Source organism: Scomber scombrus, chromosome 11 (assembly GCF_963691925.1).
Source record: "Scomber scombrus chromosome 11, fScoSco1.1, whole genome shotgun sequence".
Taxonomy (NCBI): Eukaryota; Metazoa; Chordata; class Actinopteri; order Scombriformes; family Scombridae; genus Scomber; species Scomber scombrus.
Window position 1 is genome coordinate 15,546,035 of NC_084980.1, and position 19,158 is coordinate 15,565,192.

The 19,158-nt window shown below is 40.8% G+C and overlaps 3 protein-coding genes across 5 annotated transcripts in view; 2 read left to right on the forward strand and 1 right to left on the reverse strand.

Annotated features, from left to right (window-relative positions):
- clcn2a (chloride channel, voltage-sensitive 2a) overlaps nucleotides 1-5,540 on the reverse strand; it is a 42,136-nt gene extending 36,596 nt beyond the window's left edge. Inside the window, exon 1 of the mRNA XM_062429771.1 lies at nucleotides 4,655-5,540. The gene's annotated coding sequence lies outside the window, so the exon portion shown is untranslated. The remainder of the gene's footprint in view (nucleotides 1-4,654) is intronic.
- An 859-nt stretch (nucleotides 5,541-6,399) lies between these two features.
- thpo (thrombopoietin) lies at nucleotides 6,400-9,252 on the forward strand. 3 transcript variants are annotated; one of them, XM_062428984.1, is made up of 5 exons: nucleotides 6,400-6,714; nucleotides 6,781-6,931; nucleotides 7,128-7,214; nucleotides 7,341-7,505; nucleotides 8,160-9,252. In XM_062428984.1, the coding sequence occupies exons 2-5, from the start codon at nucleotides 6,824-6,826 to the stop codon at nucleotides 8,304-8,306; spliced, it is 507 nt and encodes a 168-aa protein (XP_062284968.1). In that variant the 5' UTR covers nucleotides 6,400-6,714; nucleotides 6,781-6,823; the 3' UTR covers nucleotides 8,307-9,252. The 3 variants fall into 3 exon arrangements, with proteins under 3 accessions (XP_062284968.1, XP_062284966.1, XP_062284967.1); XM_062428982.1 differs by having other exon boundaries at nucleotides 6,807-6,931; XM_062428983.1 differs by having other exon boundaries at nucleotides 6,807-6,931; nucleotides 8,163-9,252.
- LOC133990023 (solute carrier family 12 member 9-like) lies at nucleotides 8,396-18,762 on the forward strand. Its single transcript, XM_062428202.1, has 15 exons — nucleotides 8,396-8,482; nucleotides 10,178-10,397; nucleotides 10,956-11,090; nucleotides 11,303-11,440; nucleotides 11,530-11,636; nucleotides 12,280-12,481; nucleotides 12,713-12,820; nucleotides 13,849-13,960; nucleotides 14,287-14,444; nucleotides 14,998-15,080; nucleotides 15,932-16,056; nucleotides 16,178-16,370; nucleotides 16,457-16,631; nucleotides 17,580-17,726; nucleotides 17,828-18,762. Exons 1-15 carry the CDS (start codon nucleotides 8,396-8,398, stop codon nucleotides 18,760-18,762), a joined length of 2,925 nt encoding a protein of 974 aa, XP_062284186.1.
- The last annotated feature ends 396 nt before the right edge of the window (nucleotides 18,763-19,158 follow it).

Genomic DNA, 19,158 nt, shown 5'->3' on the forward strand with positions numbered 1-19,158 from the left:
TCTGAGACACACAGCACGGTATTGATCTTCACACAAACAGAAAAAGCACCTCTGCACCTCTTGGGACCACGACAGCCATGCAAAGACAGACTGACTGACAGAACTCTCATCATGCAAACACACATGTGCCCATACGCAAAAACAAATGGGAAAAAGAAGAGGAAAGAAAACTCTGTGCAGTCACACAAATCAGGCTGTGAGGACACTTTGAGCCACCGGTTTGCATGACTGCCTGTCAATCTGTCTGTCTCCCTCTGCAGATATAGACATCCCTGTGCGAAGTGCTCCAGGGTATCACTGTCAGTCCTACTATGAAATGAGTGGGGAAAACTGGTGCATGAGCCAATTAATATTCAGAAACACTCCAATTTTAGTTGATAAGAAGAAGGGGCCGCTCTAGCAAACAGGAAGGGGCTGGGGGGAAGATAGATGAGGGGCATGAGGAGGGACAAGATCTGCAGGAGAAATGGAGGAGATAAGGAATACACAGGACGTGAGCGAAATACATTAATGCTCAGTGGGCAGAGTCAGCCTCTAATCTTATGTTTCAGGAATATTAACATCTTCGTAATGGCCCATTAGGCCATCCATAAAGTGATCAGAGATAGCACTACATACATTTTTTCAAGCTGAACAAATTCATCTGACGTGGTTAGGTGAAATCTAAATAGATAAGAATTAATTATGAAGGTGGACGCAGACAGAGGCTGAGAGTGATGCTGCACCTGTGGATCAAGGTGAATGAATGGAGAGGGAACAGGGATGGATAGTGATTACACAAACAGCAGCTACAACTGAAGGAAATCGGACAAAAAGACCCTGACGGCTGATAAAGACTATTTTGTGGAACATTTTTTAAAGGACTGTTTATTAAAGCTGCACTCAGTCTCATCCTGCGGGACAACAGCGAGCAACCAGCAGCTGTGCCTCCATCCTCTGACCGAGCAAGCATCCTTCAGAGCTGTACATGGCCGACACATGACTTAACGCATCATCTATGACCTAATCTCGAAACTCACCAAAGTTTGCTGGTACTGAAGCGTCCGGTTTTCGGCCTTGTCCTTCACCATTGCCGCAATATCCTCATTAAGACACCCGATCCGAGGGTAGGTCGCTAATTAGTCTGTGGAGGAGGACTCGGCACGGCTGCCTGCCATCGCATGTGTGGTGTGTAACAGGTTTCTTATCATGAGCCCCCCTATACGATGCAAAGCCACCGATGTGTGTGTGTGTGCGTGTGCGTGTGCGTGTGTGTGTGTGTGTGTGTGTGTGTGTGTGTGTGTGTCAGAGGAGAGTACAGCCGGCTGTCGCCTCGCAGCAGCGCTGGCTGTGGTTTGACTGCAAAACACCGCCTCCCTCCTCCACTCACTGTGCTGCCGTCTCTCTCTGGAGTTGCTGGACTTGATGATGTTCGGAGCTTTTTGTGCGGGGGTTGTGCGAGCAGGTGCGGGTATAATAAATAGATAAATTATAATTTGTAGCGCATGTCGTGTCCCCCACCTTTTTTTAAAATTCTTCTGCAAAACGCAGCTGTCCTTTGCTCCCGATTTGAGTCATCACTGGATTGCTGAAGTGTGATGAGTAATTCACAAGGGTGAGGCTAGTGATGGGTTAAGGTATGGCTCCATCAATGCCATAAAAAACCTTTAAAAATATTATTATCATTAATGCCTTCGGCCATGCATGTGCTAATTTATGACATCTTTGGCTGTCATTAGTGCAACCTTCTCACATGTTTATATAAGAAAACAGAGATTATACTAAATGTTGCCCAGGCCATATTTTAAAATACTTTATGTATCATCATCATATTTATATCATCATTTTAACTATTTCATGACTAGTTTAGTTTTAATACAAGTAAACCCACACTTGATATAAGGCTCCTTTACATCTGAAGCTCCAAAAACTGGATCCGGTATTTCCCCTAATGCAGCTCAAGTCTCTTACCTGCCAGGTAAACATCTGCATCTTTCAAACTCCATGCCTCCAGTTACTTACAGAGCCAAACAAGACTTACAACTGTTTTCTCAGGACTCCCTGTGAAATATTGAACTGAACTACATGTCTTAAACCGGTGCAGTGCCCCTTTAAAAACATTTTTTAACATTCTCATGTTGATGCAATCTGAACGGAGAAAACAGTAACATTCTGACAGGCTTTCATCATGTTGAAGCATGGAAGCAATAAGCACTCGTGCCTTGAGGGGGAATTTTAAGTGATTACTGAATGATGTGTTGTTGTGATGTAGGATATCACAAAGAACAGCAACAACACAACAGAAATATGAGAAGACTTCAAATGTTTCCCATTTACTGTCTCTCACCTTTTTCAATCTTCCACCACTGAAGAGTACAACAACATTTACTGTCAATTTATTTAGAAAAAAATTAAATAGAAACGAGCCTGAGAATATGAACATTTGTGTCATATATGAGCTGTGCAGTCAGCAGATCACAGGCACTATTTGATAGAGTTTGGACCAACTTATTAGACAGCACTCTCCATCTAAAACACCAAATGAGGGACTATTTCTGCACAAATGTGTGCTCAGACATTTGTAAAATAGATATTAATACTGTAGTAAGAATCTATGCAATGCCTCATATTCAAATATATTTTACACAGTCATCTAATGTTTGGCTGCCATTAGGAGCATTTCACAGTGAAGTACCTTGCTCATGGGCACCACAACAATCACTTGAGTGTGTTACTTGTTCATAGCTCCTTTCGTATGCCATAAACTGAATTGTTGGTTCATGCCTATGTTAGTACGTGCGGTCTTGCAGAAGCTCTCCTCAGGGGAGTTTGTATCCAATACTAAAAGCTCTCGCATGAGGGCTTGTTGCACTTTCAGATCATTTCCTTTCCTCTGATGACACATGTATTATAATACTGCGAGCGCATCTTTCACTGAAGGCTCTTGAACGGTGCTACTTACTGGCAGTGAAATCTATTGCACTGAGAGATGTGGCGCCAAGTGAGACTCATACCTGAAAGATAACCACTGTTCCAAGGATTCACTGCTACCTTTTCAGGAGCCAAACATCCTTCATGTTTACCAATGTCTCTGCAGTCGAATGGAAATGTAAAATGTTCAATTCACTGGGAGCATTCCAAAAGCAAATGTGTTACCTTTCTCGTTCTGAGAATTGTTTTAAAAATGCACAACTGCAGGACACTAATGAATTCAAGCTTTAAACGGATGGCACAGCATTAAACAATTTAATTGGTCACATGCAGGCCAGCCTGGGTTTGAATATCAAACTCTCTGATCTTTTACAGGTTAAAAGACCAAAATTCCCCTGGGAGTCACAGCCTCTGACTGGCTGACAGATAAAACAGTCCTGCATAGGACTGCAGCTGATTGGCTGTTAAGAAAGGCAACCAGTTCAAAGCACTGGACCACAGGCACCGGAATGAAACAGGGCCCCTGAGACCACTGAGTGATGGGGTGGATTTCACCCAAAAACACATGAACACACTCACTATGTAAATTTCAATCTAATTATTCATGCACTTCAGGTTCATATGCATGTTGGGCATAGAGCTTGTGGACACGTCATCTCATAACTGAGGGTAAAAGGATGTCACAGACTTCATTTTATCAGAGAGCTGGAAGCCACACACAGGCAGACGTAGTGTCGCCCCGACAGCAAAGGAACTGGGTGCTCTGCAGCCCCGAGCACCAGCACACTGACCCACATCTCCATCTCTACAGGATTCTTTAGAAATACACTAACCACCTCTGCACGGAGGCCAGTTGAGTACCAGCATACGAGGAAAAATAACATGTCCCCCAGGGCTGCAATTTAAGATTATTTTCATTGGTGACACCTTCAAATGTCTTGTTTTGTCTGATAAACAATACATAATCTAAAAGATATTCAATTTTTTAACATTCATTTCAAAAATTACAAAAGATTATTTGGGTATCAAAATGGTGGCAGATTTATTTTTGACTAATCAATTAAAAGGCTAATCCTTGCAGCTCTAATGTCTCCTGTCCTACCTGTGTGTGTGTGAAAGTGAAGAAAAAGTTTCCCTATCTTAAGAGAGCTTAACTTCCACATGTAGAGAAAGCATGATAAAATTGGTCCTCAGTCTAAACATTATTTTTTATCTTGGTTCTGATTAGAAGTAACTCAAACATTGATTTACTGTGTTATATTGCTGAAGAAACAAATGAACGAGATTGTGCATTTGTTACATTTAGAAGGGTCATAGGGTTAGTAATTTGAGACTATTTTTTTCATTCATACTTCTTTTTAAATCATGGGCCAATTGACACATTAGACAGAAGTATGTGCGTTTCTTACACATTCATTTTACTGCATTACATGTACAGTATTACAGGGACCTTGAGTCCTTGATGCGCAACATCAGGTTGTACAACCACCTGTGCCTCTTTCTGTTTTTTGTGGCAAGTTTCTCAATTGTTAGACATTCTTGTTGGATAGACCTAGTAGAATATATTCAAGCTGTCGGGAAATAATGACAAAATAAAACCAGAATACCAGAAATAATACCATAACCTAATCAGACCTTCAATTGCCATTTGTCCTTGAGCCAGAGATTGACAAAGTTACAGACACATATGCATTTAACACTTTGAAGAGAGAAAAGAGACAGTGTCAGTGCGCAGCATACTTACGTTTTCCCCAGGGGCCGCTTTCCTCTTCTTTTTTTCTTGTCTCCTCCTCGGGCTAATGATTCAAAAGCGTCAGCTGTGTCCCTCCATTGCGCCTTGGCGGAACGATGACTTAAATAAAAGGGCGCACAGCTACAGGTTGCAGCGCACACCTAATGGTTGATGTGGTCGGGCAGCGGATGAATCCTGGAGAATCAGACTTAAGACCAACGGAGGAAAATCTCCGTAGATCCCATAGACTGGCCTGTTGCTGATGCGCAATCCATACAGCTCCGCGCCAAAGTTGTCAACACGGCGCGTAATTGCCGGTTTTGCGCCTCCACAGCAGCGCACAGCGGCGCAGGCGGCTACTGGCTGGCTTTGGAGACCAGGAGAGACAACAGCCAGCCGCCTGAGAGCGCAGCTGCATGGGGTTGTGAGGCAAGACAACTCTATGATAAGATGCTACAGTCTCCTCTTCGGCTCCAGTTGAGGTGGGAGGGAGACAGCGGGGTACCTGGTGTCGTGTCCGTGATGCAATGCGGGTACTGACAGTGCCATGGCCCGCAGTTTCTTCCTCGTGTGCAGAAATCCAAGCGCTCCGGTCATTATCTGCGGAGCCGCGGCGCACATTTGTCTTAATTAACGGCGGTCGGGATTGTCTGCAGAGAGAGGAGCAGTCTTGGAGAGAGAAAAGGACAACATGCGTTTCATGATCTTGCTCCCTTTCTTTCTCTGCATTCCTCTCTCTCTCTCTCTCTCTCTCTCTCTCTCTCTCTCTCTCTCTCTCTCTCTCTCTCTCTCTCTCTCTCTCTCTCTCTCTCTCTCTCTCTATCTCTCTCTCTCTCTACCTTTCTCTCTCTCTCTCCCCCTCTCTCTCTCACTACCCTTGTATGTGACAACACACACGCGCGCACACTTTAGGGTCTAATTTTAGGCGTCATGCGTCCTAATCAAGGCACGCATAAAGAGCATGCGGGCGCAAATAAAAGAGGGCAGGAGCTCAGTCAATGTCCAGTCTGACGTGATGGGGTGAGCACATGTGTCTTAAATAAGGATGGATGGTGCATTCCCCCATGTTTTCTCTTACCCGTGCTTTTGACATATAATAGCCTATGTCCTCAACCCCCTATGGCAATTGAATTGGAGACACCGCGTCTTCCAGCTGCACCCCCAGGTATTACAACCCGATGGATGATTGCATATATCCGGTTGAAGACCGCTTGTTCACTTCTCCTCCTGACTGATACTACAACTAATAAGGCTATTAAACAATGCTGGGACAGATAATCACGTTGGCTGTGATTTCCCCTGGCCAGAAAAAAAACACAGCCCTGACAAATAAAGCAGCTTAGCCTAATCATAAAGTTACAAAATAAAAAATAAATAAAAATACATAGACTGGACAGTAATCTGTCTTGTCTTATATGGTACATTTATAACCTTTAACACAGAACCATCAGGTGTTTGAAATCATAAAAAGGACAAAAACAGTATGTGCATTATCAGACAGTCACACACAGGCTACACAAAGCTTAAACACACATACACCCACATGCTGTATGTGGGTTGTGTATCTCCCTCTGACACCAATTTTGAGAATTAGATGAACCCAAGCTGCTACTGGCCAGAAGAAACCTTGTCAAAAAGCAAACAGCCGCCAGCAGTAGTGACTGGATTACATGTAGGCTGTGTAAATTAAGTCTTACACAATAATAAATCATTAACCTTTTAGTCAGCAAGCATGATGTCCCTTTAACGCTCCGAAAGCCAACTCTGGCCAAAACGAAACGCAAAAAAAAAGCTCTGTAAATATCAATGAAATGTCATTTTCACTCTATAGCATTTTGTTATGTTGCGCAGCAGGGAAGTTGGGGTGCATCCTGCTCTCAGGCTAGATAACACTTGCACTTCCCACTGCTGAATGAGAAGGTGGGAAATCGAGTGGTGAGAAGACACAAAAGGATACGCAGCTCTTCTTTCGTGAGACACAGTGGACATAGGGCATTTTCCACCTGGCACATCTCTTAATGGAACAAATGTGGACTCATCAGGAGCGGCCAAGCGGGGCATGGCTTTAAGCAGTGAGTAGTGAGCCTAAAAACTTTTAACTCCTGGTGATTTTAATGCACTTGTTATAAGCTGAACAGGTTGGCTTGTTTATGTGTCTGTCCAGGACTGCTGCTGCTCTGTATGGTAGCCTCTGAGATGTGGGATGCCGAGACCAAGCCCATAGACTTTGTGTGTAATAGAGCCGCCAGGAGGGCTATGAATGTTGTGGCAGAGTTGCAGAGTGCACTGGTGAGGACATGACTTTCTCTGAGCAGTGGATAAATACATTTTCTCCACATTTCTGTTTCTCTCTTCTTCCTGCTGGGGCGATATATCTCATCCTTCCCCCACCTGTTTGTTGTTGCCTGTCCTCACCCATCAGTCTGTCTCTATGCTGTCCAACTGTTTGATTTCACCTGCATCTTCGATATCTTCACCCTGGCAGAAAGACTGCAATGACTCAATGACCCTCTCCACACCAGTTCAGCTACCCTGCACCGAGCTTCACGTAGCATCTTGGGAAAACAAATCTGTATGTTGGTACATGTATGAATCCAAAATCCTCAACCACAGAAGCTTTCTTGCATTATGTCGATTATACTAATTTATTATGTGTTTAATGATTTCTTTTTGTGCGTGTCTTTGTGTGTTACTACAGCACCAGGAGAGAAGAGGAGACATAGGTGCATCCTTGAGGCTTCTTATCGAAGGTGTGAAGGTTATGAGGGCTCTCGGCCAGGCAGGATGTGGTGCTTTGCTGCTGCAGAGACTGGAGCACAACATCAACAACTACCTGCTCATTCTCACACACCTTCAGCTGAGTGTAAGAGGCCATCACTGTGACATACTGCACGCAAACCACCGCACAAACAAATAACAAGCACTTATGCTGTGATTTGTTGGTCAAAAGACACGTAGAGGTTACATATTACAGTTTATATCACTGAACTATGTCACTGATTTAATATGCAACCTAAACTTTCATTTAAAAAAAATCTAAGCATCTAGATGCCTTTTGACCTGCAATTCACTAAATCAGCACTAACTGGGTTCAGTCTATCACTCACACAAACACACATCAAACACTTCACAACAAACTAATCAGAATGTTGATGCATGAAGCTTTATCACTTTCCTGTTGAAATATCCTGGTTTCTCATAAATCTGTGCCTTTCGGGAATATCTGTGCTCGGGGAGTGATGAGGTTACGTTGTGTGACCCCGAGCCTTCCTTCCTCAGGACAAGAAGAAGATAGGCGCGCATACTTTCCAAATGAGACAGTTGTTCTTGAAAGTCACACAAGTGCAAGATGGATGTCCTCTGATCTGTGTCTTACATAATATCCTCAAATTGGTTAATTTGTGGATTCTGTTGGCAAGAATAATTTCTTTCTGTTTTTCTCAGAAATTGGTTGAATTTCCAGTCTGTGATTTGTTTTAAAAACCCCTTTCAATGTTGTATTTCCTGTGTGGACCAGCAGGGGCCAGTTGAGAGCTCAGAATTGTCTTGTGTTCCTGGAAGCACCAAGAGTCTCAGCACAGTCCTGTTGAACTACAACCGTCTGATCTCAGGCAAACTGGAGCGGTTCATGATTAACCTGGAAGACAGATGCACTCCCCAGTGACAAAAGGACAACTTCAGTGGACCAGATGGTCTTCACTTACGGAGGGACAAGTTCAACGCTGCAGGAGCCCTAGGTCAATAAAAGGAGAAATGAAAGTCCACAAGAGCAAAACAGCAGGAGTGATCAGGATTTTCTCGTCTTCAACCTTCTCTGCTGGTGCAACTACAGCTGAAGAAGTAGAGGGAAATGAAAGAAATCAATATGTTTGCAGCGATGAACATTATGGATAAATGAATGTAGATAATAGGCATGCAGTTTCATATCAAGATACATAGAACAAGCGATGCTTTGAATTAAGCACTTAGTCTATAGAACAAATACAAGCCTACAATGTACTAAAAAGTCAGGCAGGTAATTTTCTTTTTTGTAGCCTACAGGCAGCTTCTTTGTGTACCCTCTGTGACTGGATATAAACCTTTCTGCTTTGTCCTGAATTGTTGTAAATACCCTCAGAGGTTGTTGCACAGCACTGATCACCTGACCAAAACAAGAAATGTCCTCTGGGTTTTCTGGAATCATGTTTTTATGCCGGACTTACTTTTGCTCTTTTGCTCTGCTCCGATTACCAATATTAGCCAGACAGTCTGCTAAATTTACAATTTATATCTGCTTTTAAAATACACTTAAGCTGACTGAATGGAAACCGGAAAGTATTGCTAGACCTTTTTGGTATGGGTTAAATATTTAAGGAGAGTTTATTCTCATTGCACTTCTAATTTCTGTTTACATTTTTACTTTAAAGGTTATTAATTTGCTGTAAATATGCTCATGTTCCTCTGTGTTGCCTTTTTGTCTATATATGAACATTTTATTTCACATTTCTTTGTGAATTTCTGATGTAAATATTCAGATTTTGCATCAATGTTGTTAAACTTTAGCCTTATATTAATAAGAATGCTGTGTATGATATAAAATACTTATTCAATTAATATCATCCAATATAATATTCAACAAACTGGCTGGTTTCTTAAAGGTATTTATTTATTTACTAATTGGTTTATATAGTTTTTTAATTATGTAATTTTTTGCTGCTGTTTGTCAACAACTTTGCATGCATGGTCGACAAATAATTTTTAAACTAGACGGTGAATTAATCAAAGTGAATCTGTAACTGATTGGACGAACCGATTAATAATACTAATTACCAATTCAATTACAGTTACTTATGAAAATGATGATGATTACAAAGAAGGTTACATCTGAAGTCAGACCTTTAAGATTTTGCTCATTTTTACATTTTTTTTTAACATATTACTGAATACATATATTGCTGTTTTTAATTCTTTGAAAAAAAATATTTTTTTATATTTTGTAAATAAATCATGGTGTGGGCTTATTTGGAGCACACATGGTCTTAATTGGTGTCACACTCACAGTATTAAGCCCGTGCCATACTTTTGACTTTTTTCATAAAATATCTTTATTTCATTTTCCAAAATCTACATGAACTAAGGAATACATTTTCAAATGAGAGATACATCTTACTTTATAAGAACTCATCTCCCTTATAAATCCCGTCGGTATCCATGCAAAACACATGAACTTATATCTTGGTTGAAAACAGTCGTTAGACATTTTGAAAAGTTGTAATATATATTAATGTAATAAGTAATATAACTATAACTGTAATTGAAATAGTTATATTACTTACTACATTTTAAACAGGGTAACTAGTCATCTGTAACCTATTACATTTCCAAAGTAGCCCTCCCAACCCTGTTCATTATCAAACCATCCATGCTTTCAGCAGCAGGTGAACTGGCCTCTGAAAACACTGCAGCACACACGTCACCATAGTTACAGAGACTGACGCTGACGTCATAGTTGAGCACGTGCGTGGTAAATTGGTGCTTTTCTGCTGGTACCAGCAGTCGTTAATCACCGTCAACCGAACCGCCATGACAGAAAAGTCTCCTCTCTTAAATTATCGACTCTCCACAAGCACTGGTTCACAGCCGAAAGATGTACCCAAACCCAGCCGAGCTAAGGGGGGCAGAGACGGCAAAACCACCCGAAAGCTCGGAGTGGTTTTTGGAGTGGTTATCCCAACTTTACTGTCCATGTTTAGCGTCGTTGTGTTCCTGCGAATCGGTGAGTAGAAGGGAGTCATGGTGAGCTTAAAATACACAAATAGCCTACACAAACAAGGAAGGCTATAAATATGGAGAGAACCGGTCATTTTAGTTAATTTGTCTGAGGTTTGAACTTTTCCCTCTCCAAGGCCTGCTTCCAACAATTATGTCCCTTCTTGATTGATTTAATTAATTAATCAATCAGTAAAATGTGGCAAAAGTGTGAAAAATTGCCACCACAGTTTTCCAGAGCTTAAGAGGACATCTTCAAATCACTTGTTTGGTCTGACCAATAGTCCAAAACCTAGATATGACAATGGTGTAAAAACAGAGAAACACAGTAGAAGCTGGAAGCTCCTATATTTAGATTGTTTGACGATTTTTTTGGAGAAATTACTGAATTGTTAAAGGATTTTCAAAAACTTGTTCTGTTGGACTGATCAATTTATTGTTTCAGCTCTTACTTTTACATGATTTTTGTCTATGTTGTTGAACAGTGTTTTTATTTGGTCGTTTTTAAATTACATCCCTGAGGTAATTACTAGGATACATAATGATTTTATCTTATTTCTTGCAGGATTTGTTGTGGGTCAAGCAGGGTTCTACGAGTCCATCGCCATGTTCCTGGTGGCCTACTTAATCATCACCATGACCGTCCTTTCTGTGTGTGCCATTTCCACCAATGGTGCTTTAGACGCTGGAGGGGCCTACTGTATCCTTCAGATTTGAAGCAGAGTTAAGCTGTCACCGAAAGCCATGGATTGGTGTTTCCATATTCTCGACCACTCTCCTTATTTGATTTATTCACCAATGGCACAGATCCACTCTTGTTCTGAACCTGAGCCGTGGTTGATCTGGGATAGCTGTCCAGTTAGTTTATATTTAAAAATCTGGAGTCAGAAATTTCTCATCTTGAACACTTAGATATGATCAGTCGAGCCCTGGGTCCAGAGTTTGGTGGTAGCATTGGCATCATGTTTTTCTTGGCCAATGTGTGCGGCAGTGCGCTCTATGTTTTGGGCCTGGTTGAAGCTATCATGTCTACCTTTGGTGTTCCAGAAGGTAGGTTGTAATAGCAAGATACTGTGAGGTTTCAGGACGTATGTTTGTGTCGATATATGAACTAACTCTCTTAGTGTGCCCATCTACAGAGGGTGCAGCAGTGGTTGCAGGTCCCTATCAGGTGTTGCCTTCAGGATACTGGTGGTCTCTGCTTTATGGCACCGGCCTGCTCCTCCTGTGTTTTACTGTCTGCTTGGTGAGACTCAACAACACTTTGTTTAAATTATGATACACTCAGTCAGCCAATATATTCACTAAGGAAAGGCCCATGGGGTGATTAAAAGTTGACCCTCTTCAGAGCATGATTGGCCTTAGCAAATTTAATTTTAAGAGAGATCATCAGTACACAATTGCATTTTTTGCTTCAGTGTGCCACAAGAGGAAGAAGTTAATGTAGCTGTTCAACTATTATGTATACAAGAGTAACGTTTGGCCTGATAATGCTGCTAATGGAAAAGGGGTTACTATAAACATTAAAATTCATCCACTCTGAACCATTAATATCCGCAAGCAAATTTAATGACATCTAGTTTTCAGGATGTCTTTTCTTGTGCCAAATTGACAAACGAGAAATTTGCATTTGACAGGTATGCTATAGGGGACATGTCCATCATCATTAATCAGCCTCTGAGGTCCATACATATTCAAAACATCTTTTGCCAATATAGCCGCAAGGTTGTTTTTATGTCTTGCTCTGGACCAAGACATTGGATGGATGTATACACTCACCATGGACTTACTGAAAGCACTGTCTTGGTAGCCTGTTGCTAATGTGAGAATAAAACAAACTTGCGTATTATCTGTAAGTAATTCTCTATTCAAATTATTTATAATTACAGGTAGGAGCCAGTATCTATGCCAAAGCCACTTTTATCATCATCATCATAGTCACAACTGTCCTGGCTTCCATTTTCATCAGTTTCTTTATTACGGGGCCAATGGTGGTGACTCTGTCAGGTACTTCTGTTCTCAATAGTACTGGCCTGACCAATGCCAGCTATACTGGCCTCCGACTCCATACCCTGGAGGGCAACCTCTTGCGTAAGTGTTACAGTGCCACAGGCTTTAATGAACTAAAATCAATTTAAACAGTGTTAGACCTGCAGTAAAAAACATTGTAATATTGGCTCTTAATTGTTCGTTCAGGAATTTGATCTGTGCAAGCAAGAAAGGAAAAAAAATGAAGTATTGGTCCCATGTGCTGTATATCCCTGTTGATTGTATAAGAGATCCCTGACCTGTACGAATAATGCATCCTGTTATTCTTCCTAGCCAATTACACAGTAGACTACACCACTCATGCCATGATGAGTTTTGCCACAGTTTTTGCTGTCATGTTCAATGGTTGCACCGGAATCATGGCAGGCTCCAACATGTCAGGTAAGATGGTTTTAGAGTAACTTGAATAAATACATTTGAAAGGTAAACAAAGGGTCTTTATTTCTAGTTATGTGTCACTTGATGATGGGAATACCCGGTAGCTTTGTCCCTCTTCAGGGGCTGGATCTCACAACACTCACAAAATATGAAGCTCATGAAGGCGTACCCTCAGGGGACCCAAAGGCCTACCTAGTTCTGCACCTTCTCGCCAAATCGGATAGTTTAGCCTCATAGAGTCCAAACTCTAGTGTGCATTCATGCAAAGTAAGAACATTTCCAAGTTTATCACCAATAAGTTGACCTCAAACAGCTGACCCACCAGCTGCAAACTGGTACATGTTTCATAATGACTAGAACTGCTATGATTAGTTTGTTCATCAATTAGTTGCCAACTTAAATTAATCAGTAATTGTTTTTGATAATAATTTAATTGTTTTGAGTCACTTTTTAAAAAGAAAAAACGCTCCACACCCTCTAATTCCAGATACTTAAATGTGATTTATTTTCTGGTTTCTCTAGTCTTCTGTGTTAGCAAACTGACAATCTTTGGATTATGGACTGGCTCAGGATAAAAGAGGACATTTTAGAATGTCTTCTTGGGCTTTGAGAAACAGTAATTGATATTTTTAGATGTTTTACAGACCAAACAACTATTTGATTAATAGAGGAAATAACTAAAGTATAGATTAATTGATAATGAAAGTAATTGTTAGTTTCAGTCCTAATATTAAACTGAAGTTGACATTAAGATGTTTAACTTCAACACATTATGGACAAACTGGATGTTGCACCTTTACACCTTGTGGTTGTGATTTTTTTTCCTACCTTGTGCCATTATATTTAACAGTGACTTGTGACCACAGATTAAGACTAGTCTAGAAATGTGGACTTTGGTAGATCCAGCCCCAGATTTTAAGAAATACTGCATTTGTAAACATCTGGGGAAGGCTGAACTTTGACAGAACTTCAGTAAGGTGTTAATGTATGCGATTGTACGTAAGCAGAAACATCTGTTATGTGCTCTCCAGGTGACCTGAAAAACCCCAGCTATTCCATACCAAGAGGAACCCTGGCAGCTGTTCTTATAACCTTTGTCACGTACAATCTGCTAAGTCTGCTGGTTGCGTCGTCCTGTGAACGGTTAGAGACACACACACACACACACACACACGCATACATATGTATGTATGTATGTGTGTGTATATACACACAGGCTCAGTCAAACGTACCTAAACTTCTGTACCAAACTGCCCATAATACCCATATTGCTTGCATATTAACTTTTCAGATCAGTCTGATTTTTGAACAAGTTGTTGCATTAAAGAAGTTTTGCTTTTCGGTATTTATTTATTTTTATTTTTATTTTGGTTTGTGCATATGTCAAGTTATTTAAAAAAAAAAAAAAAAGCAGAATCATTTGTTATTGTTGACATTCATGACTTACTTCATACTTACATCATCCTCAGTCACCTTCTCCAAAGAGACTACGGTTTCCTGCGAGATATCAATATATGGCCGCCCATGGTGACAATCGGCATTTACTCCTCTACCGTGTCTGCTGCCATGAGTAACCTGATAGGAGCCTCCAGGATCCTGTATGCCCTGTCCAAAGATGACCTGTTTGGTGAGATTCCTGAAAAACGTGTCTTGCTGTCCAATGTTTACAATTTGTTTTGCCTGTAAAGTTTTAGAATTGCATACAAGGACATGCGTAGAAGTCAAATTACTAAATGTTTATTGGCAGAGTGGAGTTTTAGCTGATGTGGCGTCTGACCATTATTGTATAGAGAAGGATTTACTACCGATTGTTTAGGTGATTATCACTGCTAAATAGTTAATCCAGAGTATATGAAAGCATATCCAACTCCAGCTGGTCTTCAATAAAGCTGAGTCAACATTTTAATAATCAGCCATCTGTTGAAATAGGCCTCCATCTCAAATGTAAGAAAGTGACTCTTGTTTTTTATTTCATCATATCTCGTTTTTCTAGTGATGGCATGGTAATTTGGAAAGCATCATTTGACAACAGATGGCTCGTAGTCTTTATTTTCTCAGAAGGGGGGAAAAAAGTCCTCATGTGTTTGCCAGGGTAGAATGACTCAGTTGTTTATCTGATTTAAGACCATGAGCAGTGACAGACAAGAGACTGACTTTGATAATGTTTTAAACCTCTACAGGTGGTGTCCTGGCTCTGGCGAGGAAAACATCTCATAGTGGGAACCCCTGGGCCTCAGTGCTCATCTCCTGGTTGTTTGTGCAGGTACAACATTACAGTAGCAACGCTTTAGCTGCATCCCAAAACCTTCCCTTTACCCTAAACTTTTGCCTTTCCCATTTATATCATTCTTTCACATGTAACATCAGAGAGGTCAAAATTTAGCTCTGTGAAGTGACTTTTAGCCTCGTGTCCATTGCACATTGACATCTACCCAGAGCAACATTTTACTGGATGTTAACCAACAAAAGAATAAAAGGTATGAGCCTCTGCATCCTCATTGATGGGTTTTTTTGTGTGCTTTTTGTTCTGTTGTTGGCATCTAATTTGAGGGGGACCAGTAGTAATGTAAATGAAGGGAAACAAGCTGTAGTCTGAGCCTTGCTGCTTTAACTTATTCACAAATGGAAAAAATTGCATCATCAAGGTTTATTACTCTGTTTTTCTTAAATGTTTTAGTGAAATCGTGGACTGTAGCTTTAATTCCCAGTATATACAGTTAAGTGTTTATCATGATTGTTCGTAATGTAGTTTGGTAGTGTAACCGAACCACATTACGAACAATCATGATAAACCTACTAATGGGTCCAAACCTATTCATCCAGTCTACATATGGGGAGCTTTAGGTTTTTAAATATATTGTTTTTAGTTACACTAAGTTATTAGTTATCTTAATGAGATTATACATTTTACACAAATAATATTTTGCAACATAAGTAACAGGTTTCTCTTTCTGTAGTAAAACTATATTTACAGCAACAAAAATAAAGATCTAGGAGATCTTTGCAAAAATCCTGCAGCCAAGGGTTTGAGACTCTAATCAGCTGATCTTTAAAATTTGTTTTTTTAAATTTTGTATGTAGGGTCCAATTAATGTTCTTTCCTTCTGCCACTAGGTGGTGCTCTTTACTGGGAAATTGAACACCATTGCTGGTATTGTAACTATCTTCTTCTTGATGGTCTATGCTGCTGTAAACCTGGCCTGCTTGGCTCTGGAATGGGCCTCAGCACCAAACTTCAGGTACAGTACAGCATGTTGCAGTGAGTTATGTTTACTGTTTTTAATTTATTTGCACAATCATGGTTCTCAGGGTAATTTTATTTCAATATTCTGTCATCGTTTTCTTTTTTGTCTTATTTAGACCCTCATTTCGTTGTTTTACATGGCACACCTGCACCCTCGGCATTCTTGGCTGTCTGGTCATGATGTTCCTGATCAATGCCATATATGCTTTTGCCAGCATAGCATTTATGTTGCTACTCTTGATGTTAATCCACTACCTTGGTCCCATTAGCAACTGGGGCTACATCAGCCAGGCTCTCATCTTCCATCAGGTACACACACAGTTTTTCTCACATTAATCATCAGTGTGACATAAGTATGAATTAATGACTTCATTGTCAATTGTCTTTTCACTCAGGTACGGAAGTACCTCTTGATGTTGGATGTACGTAAGGACCATGTAAAGTTCTGGAGGCCCCAGGTGCTGCTGATGGTGGCAAACCCTCGCAGCTGTGTAGGTCTAATGACTTTCATTAATGACCTGAAGAAGAGTGGCCTTTATGTACTGGGACATGTAAAACTTGGTTTACTAGGTAAGAGACTCTACCCAAAATTTGAATATTTAAATTAAACTCACTCTCTGTAAGAGTCTTTGCTTTAATTGCAGTTGAACAGCTGCCATGGTCCGCTTTAATTCGTGTTACAATAGATTCCAAAAGTGATTTTATTTTTTACAGTGGAATAAATGTTTTAAACACTTCTTGCAGCATAAGCCACATCTCTGCTGTCCAACTGTGTATGCTCAGTGTATTGCAAACAGTTATATTTTCACCAGAAGACAGAGAGATACACTGCTGACGTTTGTTCCTTACAGGGAGCTGCTTACATTTGTATCTAACAACAAACATCAAACAAGCACATGCTTCCCTTGAAGGCATGAGATGGTTCTCTTTTCCAAATGAACGTCTGGGCTCATATTCAGAATCACTCCCAGGGATTGCGCTGACATTGAACCAAGGATTAAAGACACACAGCCTCAGAAAAGGATGAGAGTTATTTATGAAGTTTCCAGCACTCAATTTCAGGAAGGAGAATAACTACTCCCCAAAGAAAAGTATGATGATGCTGTTTTACGACACTCACAGCAGTACAGTAGAAATTATGATGATGTATTAGTTTTCACATGGTTTGAAATGTTAGACTTGAATTTGAATAACAGAAAATGGCACTATGTTTTTTATTTATTAGGATATAAATTGAATAAGTCAATGGCAAATTAGAACTTTATGTAATTTAATTCAAAGTAATATTTACAAATGCTATCTATCATAGACTGGACCACAGTGCCAGGAGTGATTTACTAAAATGAGAAAATTGTTCAAATGCTTTTCCTCCTACACCTTAAAGTAAGACCAAATGTACGTCACTCAGAGAATTTAAGGCCAGTGAGCAGTGATATCCTAATCTGAGATGCTTGATGAATTCAGGCCCTAATGTCTGTCATTACACATTTGATTTTTTGTGTCTGTTTGATTCTGCAGATGGGTTGCCATCTGATCCTTTGCAGAGCCATTATAACTCCTGGCTTTCTTTGGTGGACCATCTAAATATAAAGTCTTTTGTTAACCTTACCCTGGCCGCCTCTGTGCGTCACGGAGTTCAAAATCTGCTTTTCATCACAGGCTTTGGTAGGCAAGTTTCCCTCGTGCTGTTACTTTCAGTCATTGAACTGAGTCTGTAAATAAGGACATTCTTGACTAAACCACTTGCCACATTTGTTTGTATGTAGGCGGAATGAGGCCAAATACTCTAGTTTTGGGTTTCTATGATGACTGCACCCCTCAAGACCACCTACAAGGCAAAATTCTGTCATCTTCAGGTCATGGCTTGGATGCAGTCTGTCCAACCACAGACCCCAGTGAACAACAGTACCCCTTTTTCCCCAGTGTGCGGGATGTTGGGGAAGCCAGAGACTTTCAAGCAGAGGAATATGTGTCAGTAATTGCTGATGCTGTAAAAATGGGGAAGAATGTGGCACTGGCCCGTTACTTCAACCAGTTCAACCGGGAAGAGGCCCTAGGTTCAGGAAGAAAGATTTGGGCCCATCGAAGCAGGACTGGGCCATTTGTTGATGTGTGGCTTCTGAATCTGCTTCAACCAGACAACCATGGCTATGTCGACGTCTGTTCACTGTTCCTGCTGCAGCTGACCTGTGTGCTTCATGAAACCAGGGCCTGGAACCAGGCAAGACTACGCCTGTTCCTGTGTGTGGAGGCTGGTTGCAGTCTGCAAGAAGAGGAGCAGACGAAGCTCCGGGTGATGTTAAAGGAGCTGAGGATCTCAGCTCAGGTGCAGATGGTACTTTGGGACAAGGTGGTGGCGCTGCACTGGCGGAGACAAGGAAGGGAGAGGGATGAACGGTCTGCACAGGATGAAGAGAGTAGGGAGAAACAAGATGTGGAGGATGCTGAAAAGGAAGAAGATACACAAAAGTTCCCCAACAATGTTGCTCAGCTGACAGATGAATATATTTGTGCAGTCAACAATCTGATACGCCAACATGGAGCCCCGCAGCCTGCTGTGCGTTTCCTGTATTTGCCACGCCCACCAGCAGACACAAGCCGTTACCGTGCCTACCTGCACCAGCTGGACTTGTTGAGTCAGGACCTGGGCCCAACATTGCTTATTCATGGAGTCACTCCTGTGGTCACGACTGACCTTTAGACTTTTACAATCAAATTTTAATCAACAAACCTAATCGTGCATTGTTAGGACTGTGCCTGTCGCCACCAATGGCTCCTATTTTTTTTATTCTTTTTTTAATTCACTTGATATTTAACAGTATATGATCAGGGACTGATACTGTAGCAATCCAGTTTTACAAACCCAAATTTGGTATATACACAGTACACATTTCCCTTTCAATATGTTAAGACACTTAGGGTTGTAAGTTGACTTAATGACACAGAGTATACTAATGTTAGATGTTTAAAATGGGTCAAATTATGAATGTTTTAGGCTGTTAAATCATCACTTGGAGATAAGTTATAATGAAATATTTGCACATGTTGTTGGGTGAAAGGAGAGAAAGTCCCTCACAGTTCCTTCTTAGTAAAGTAA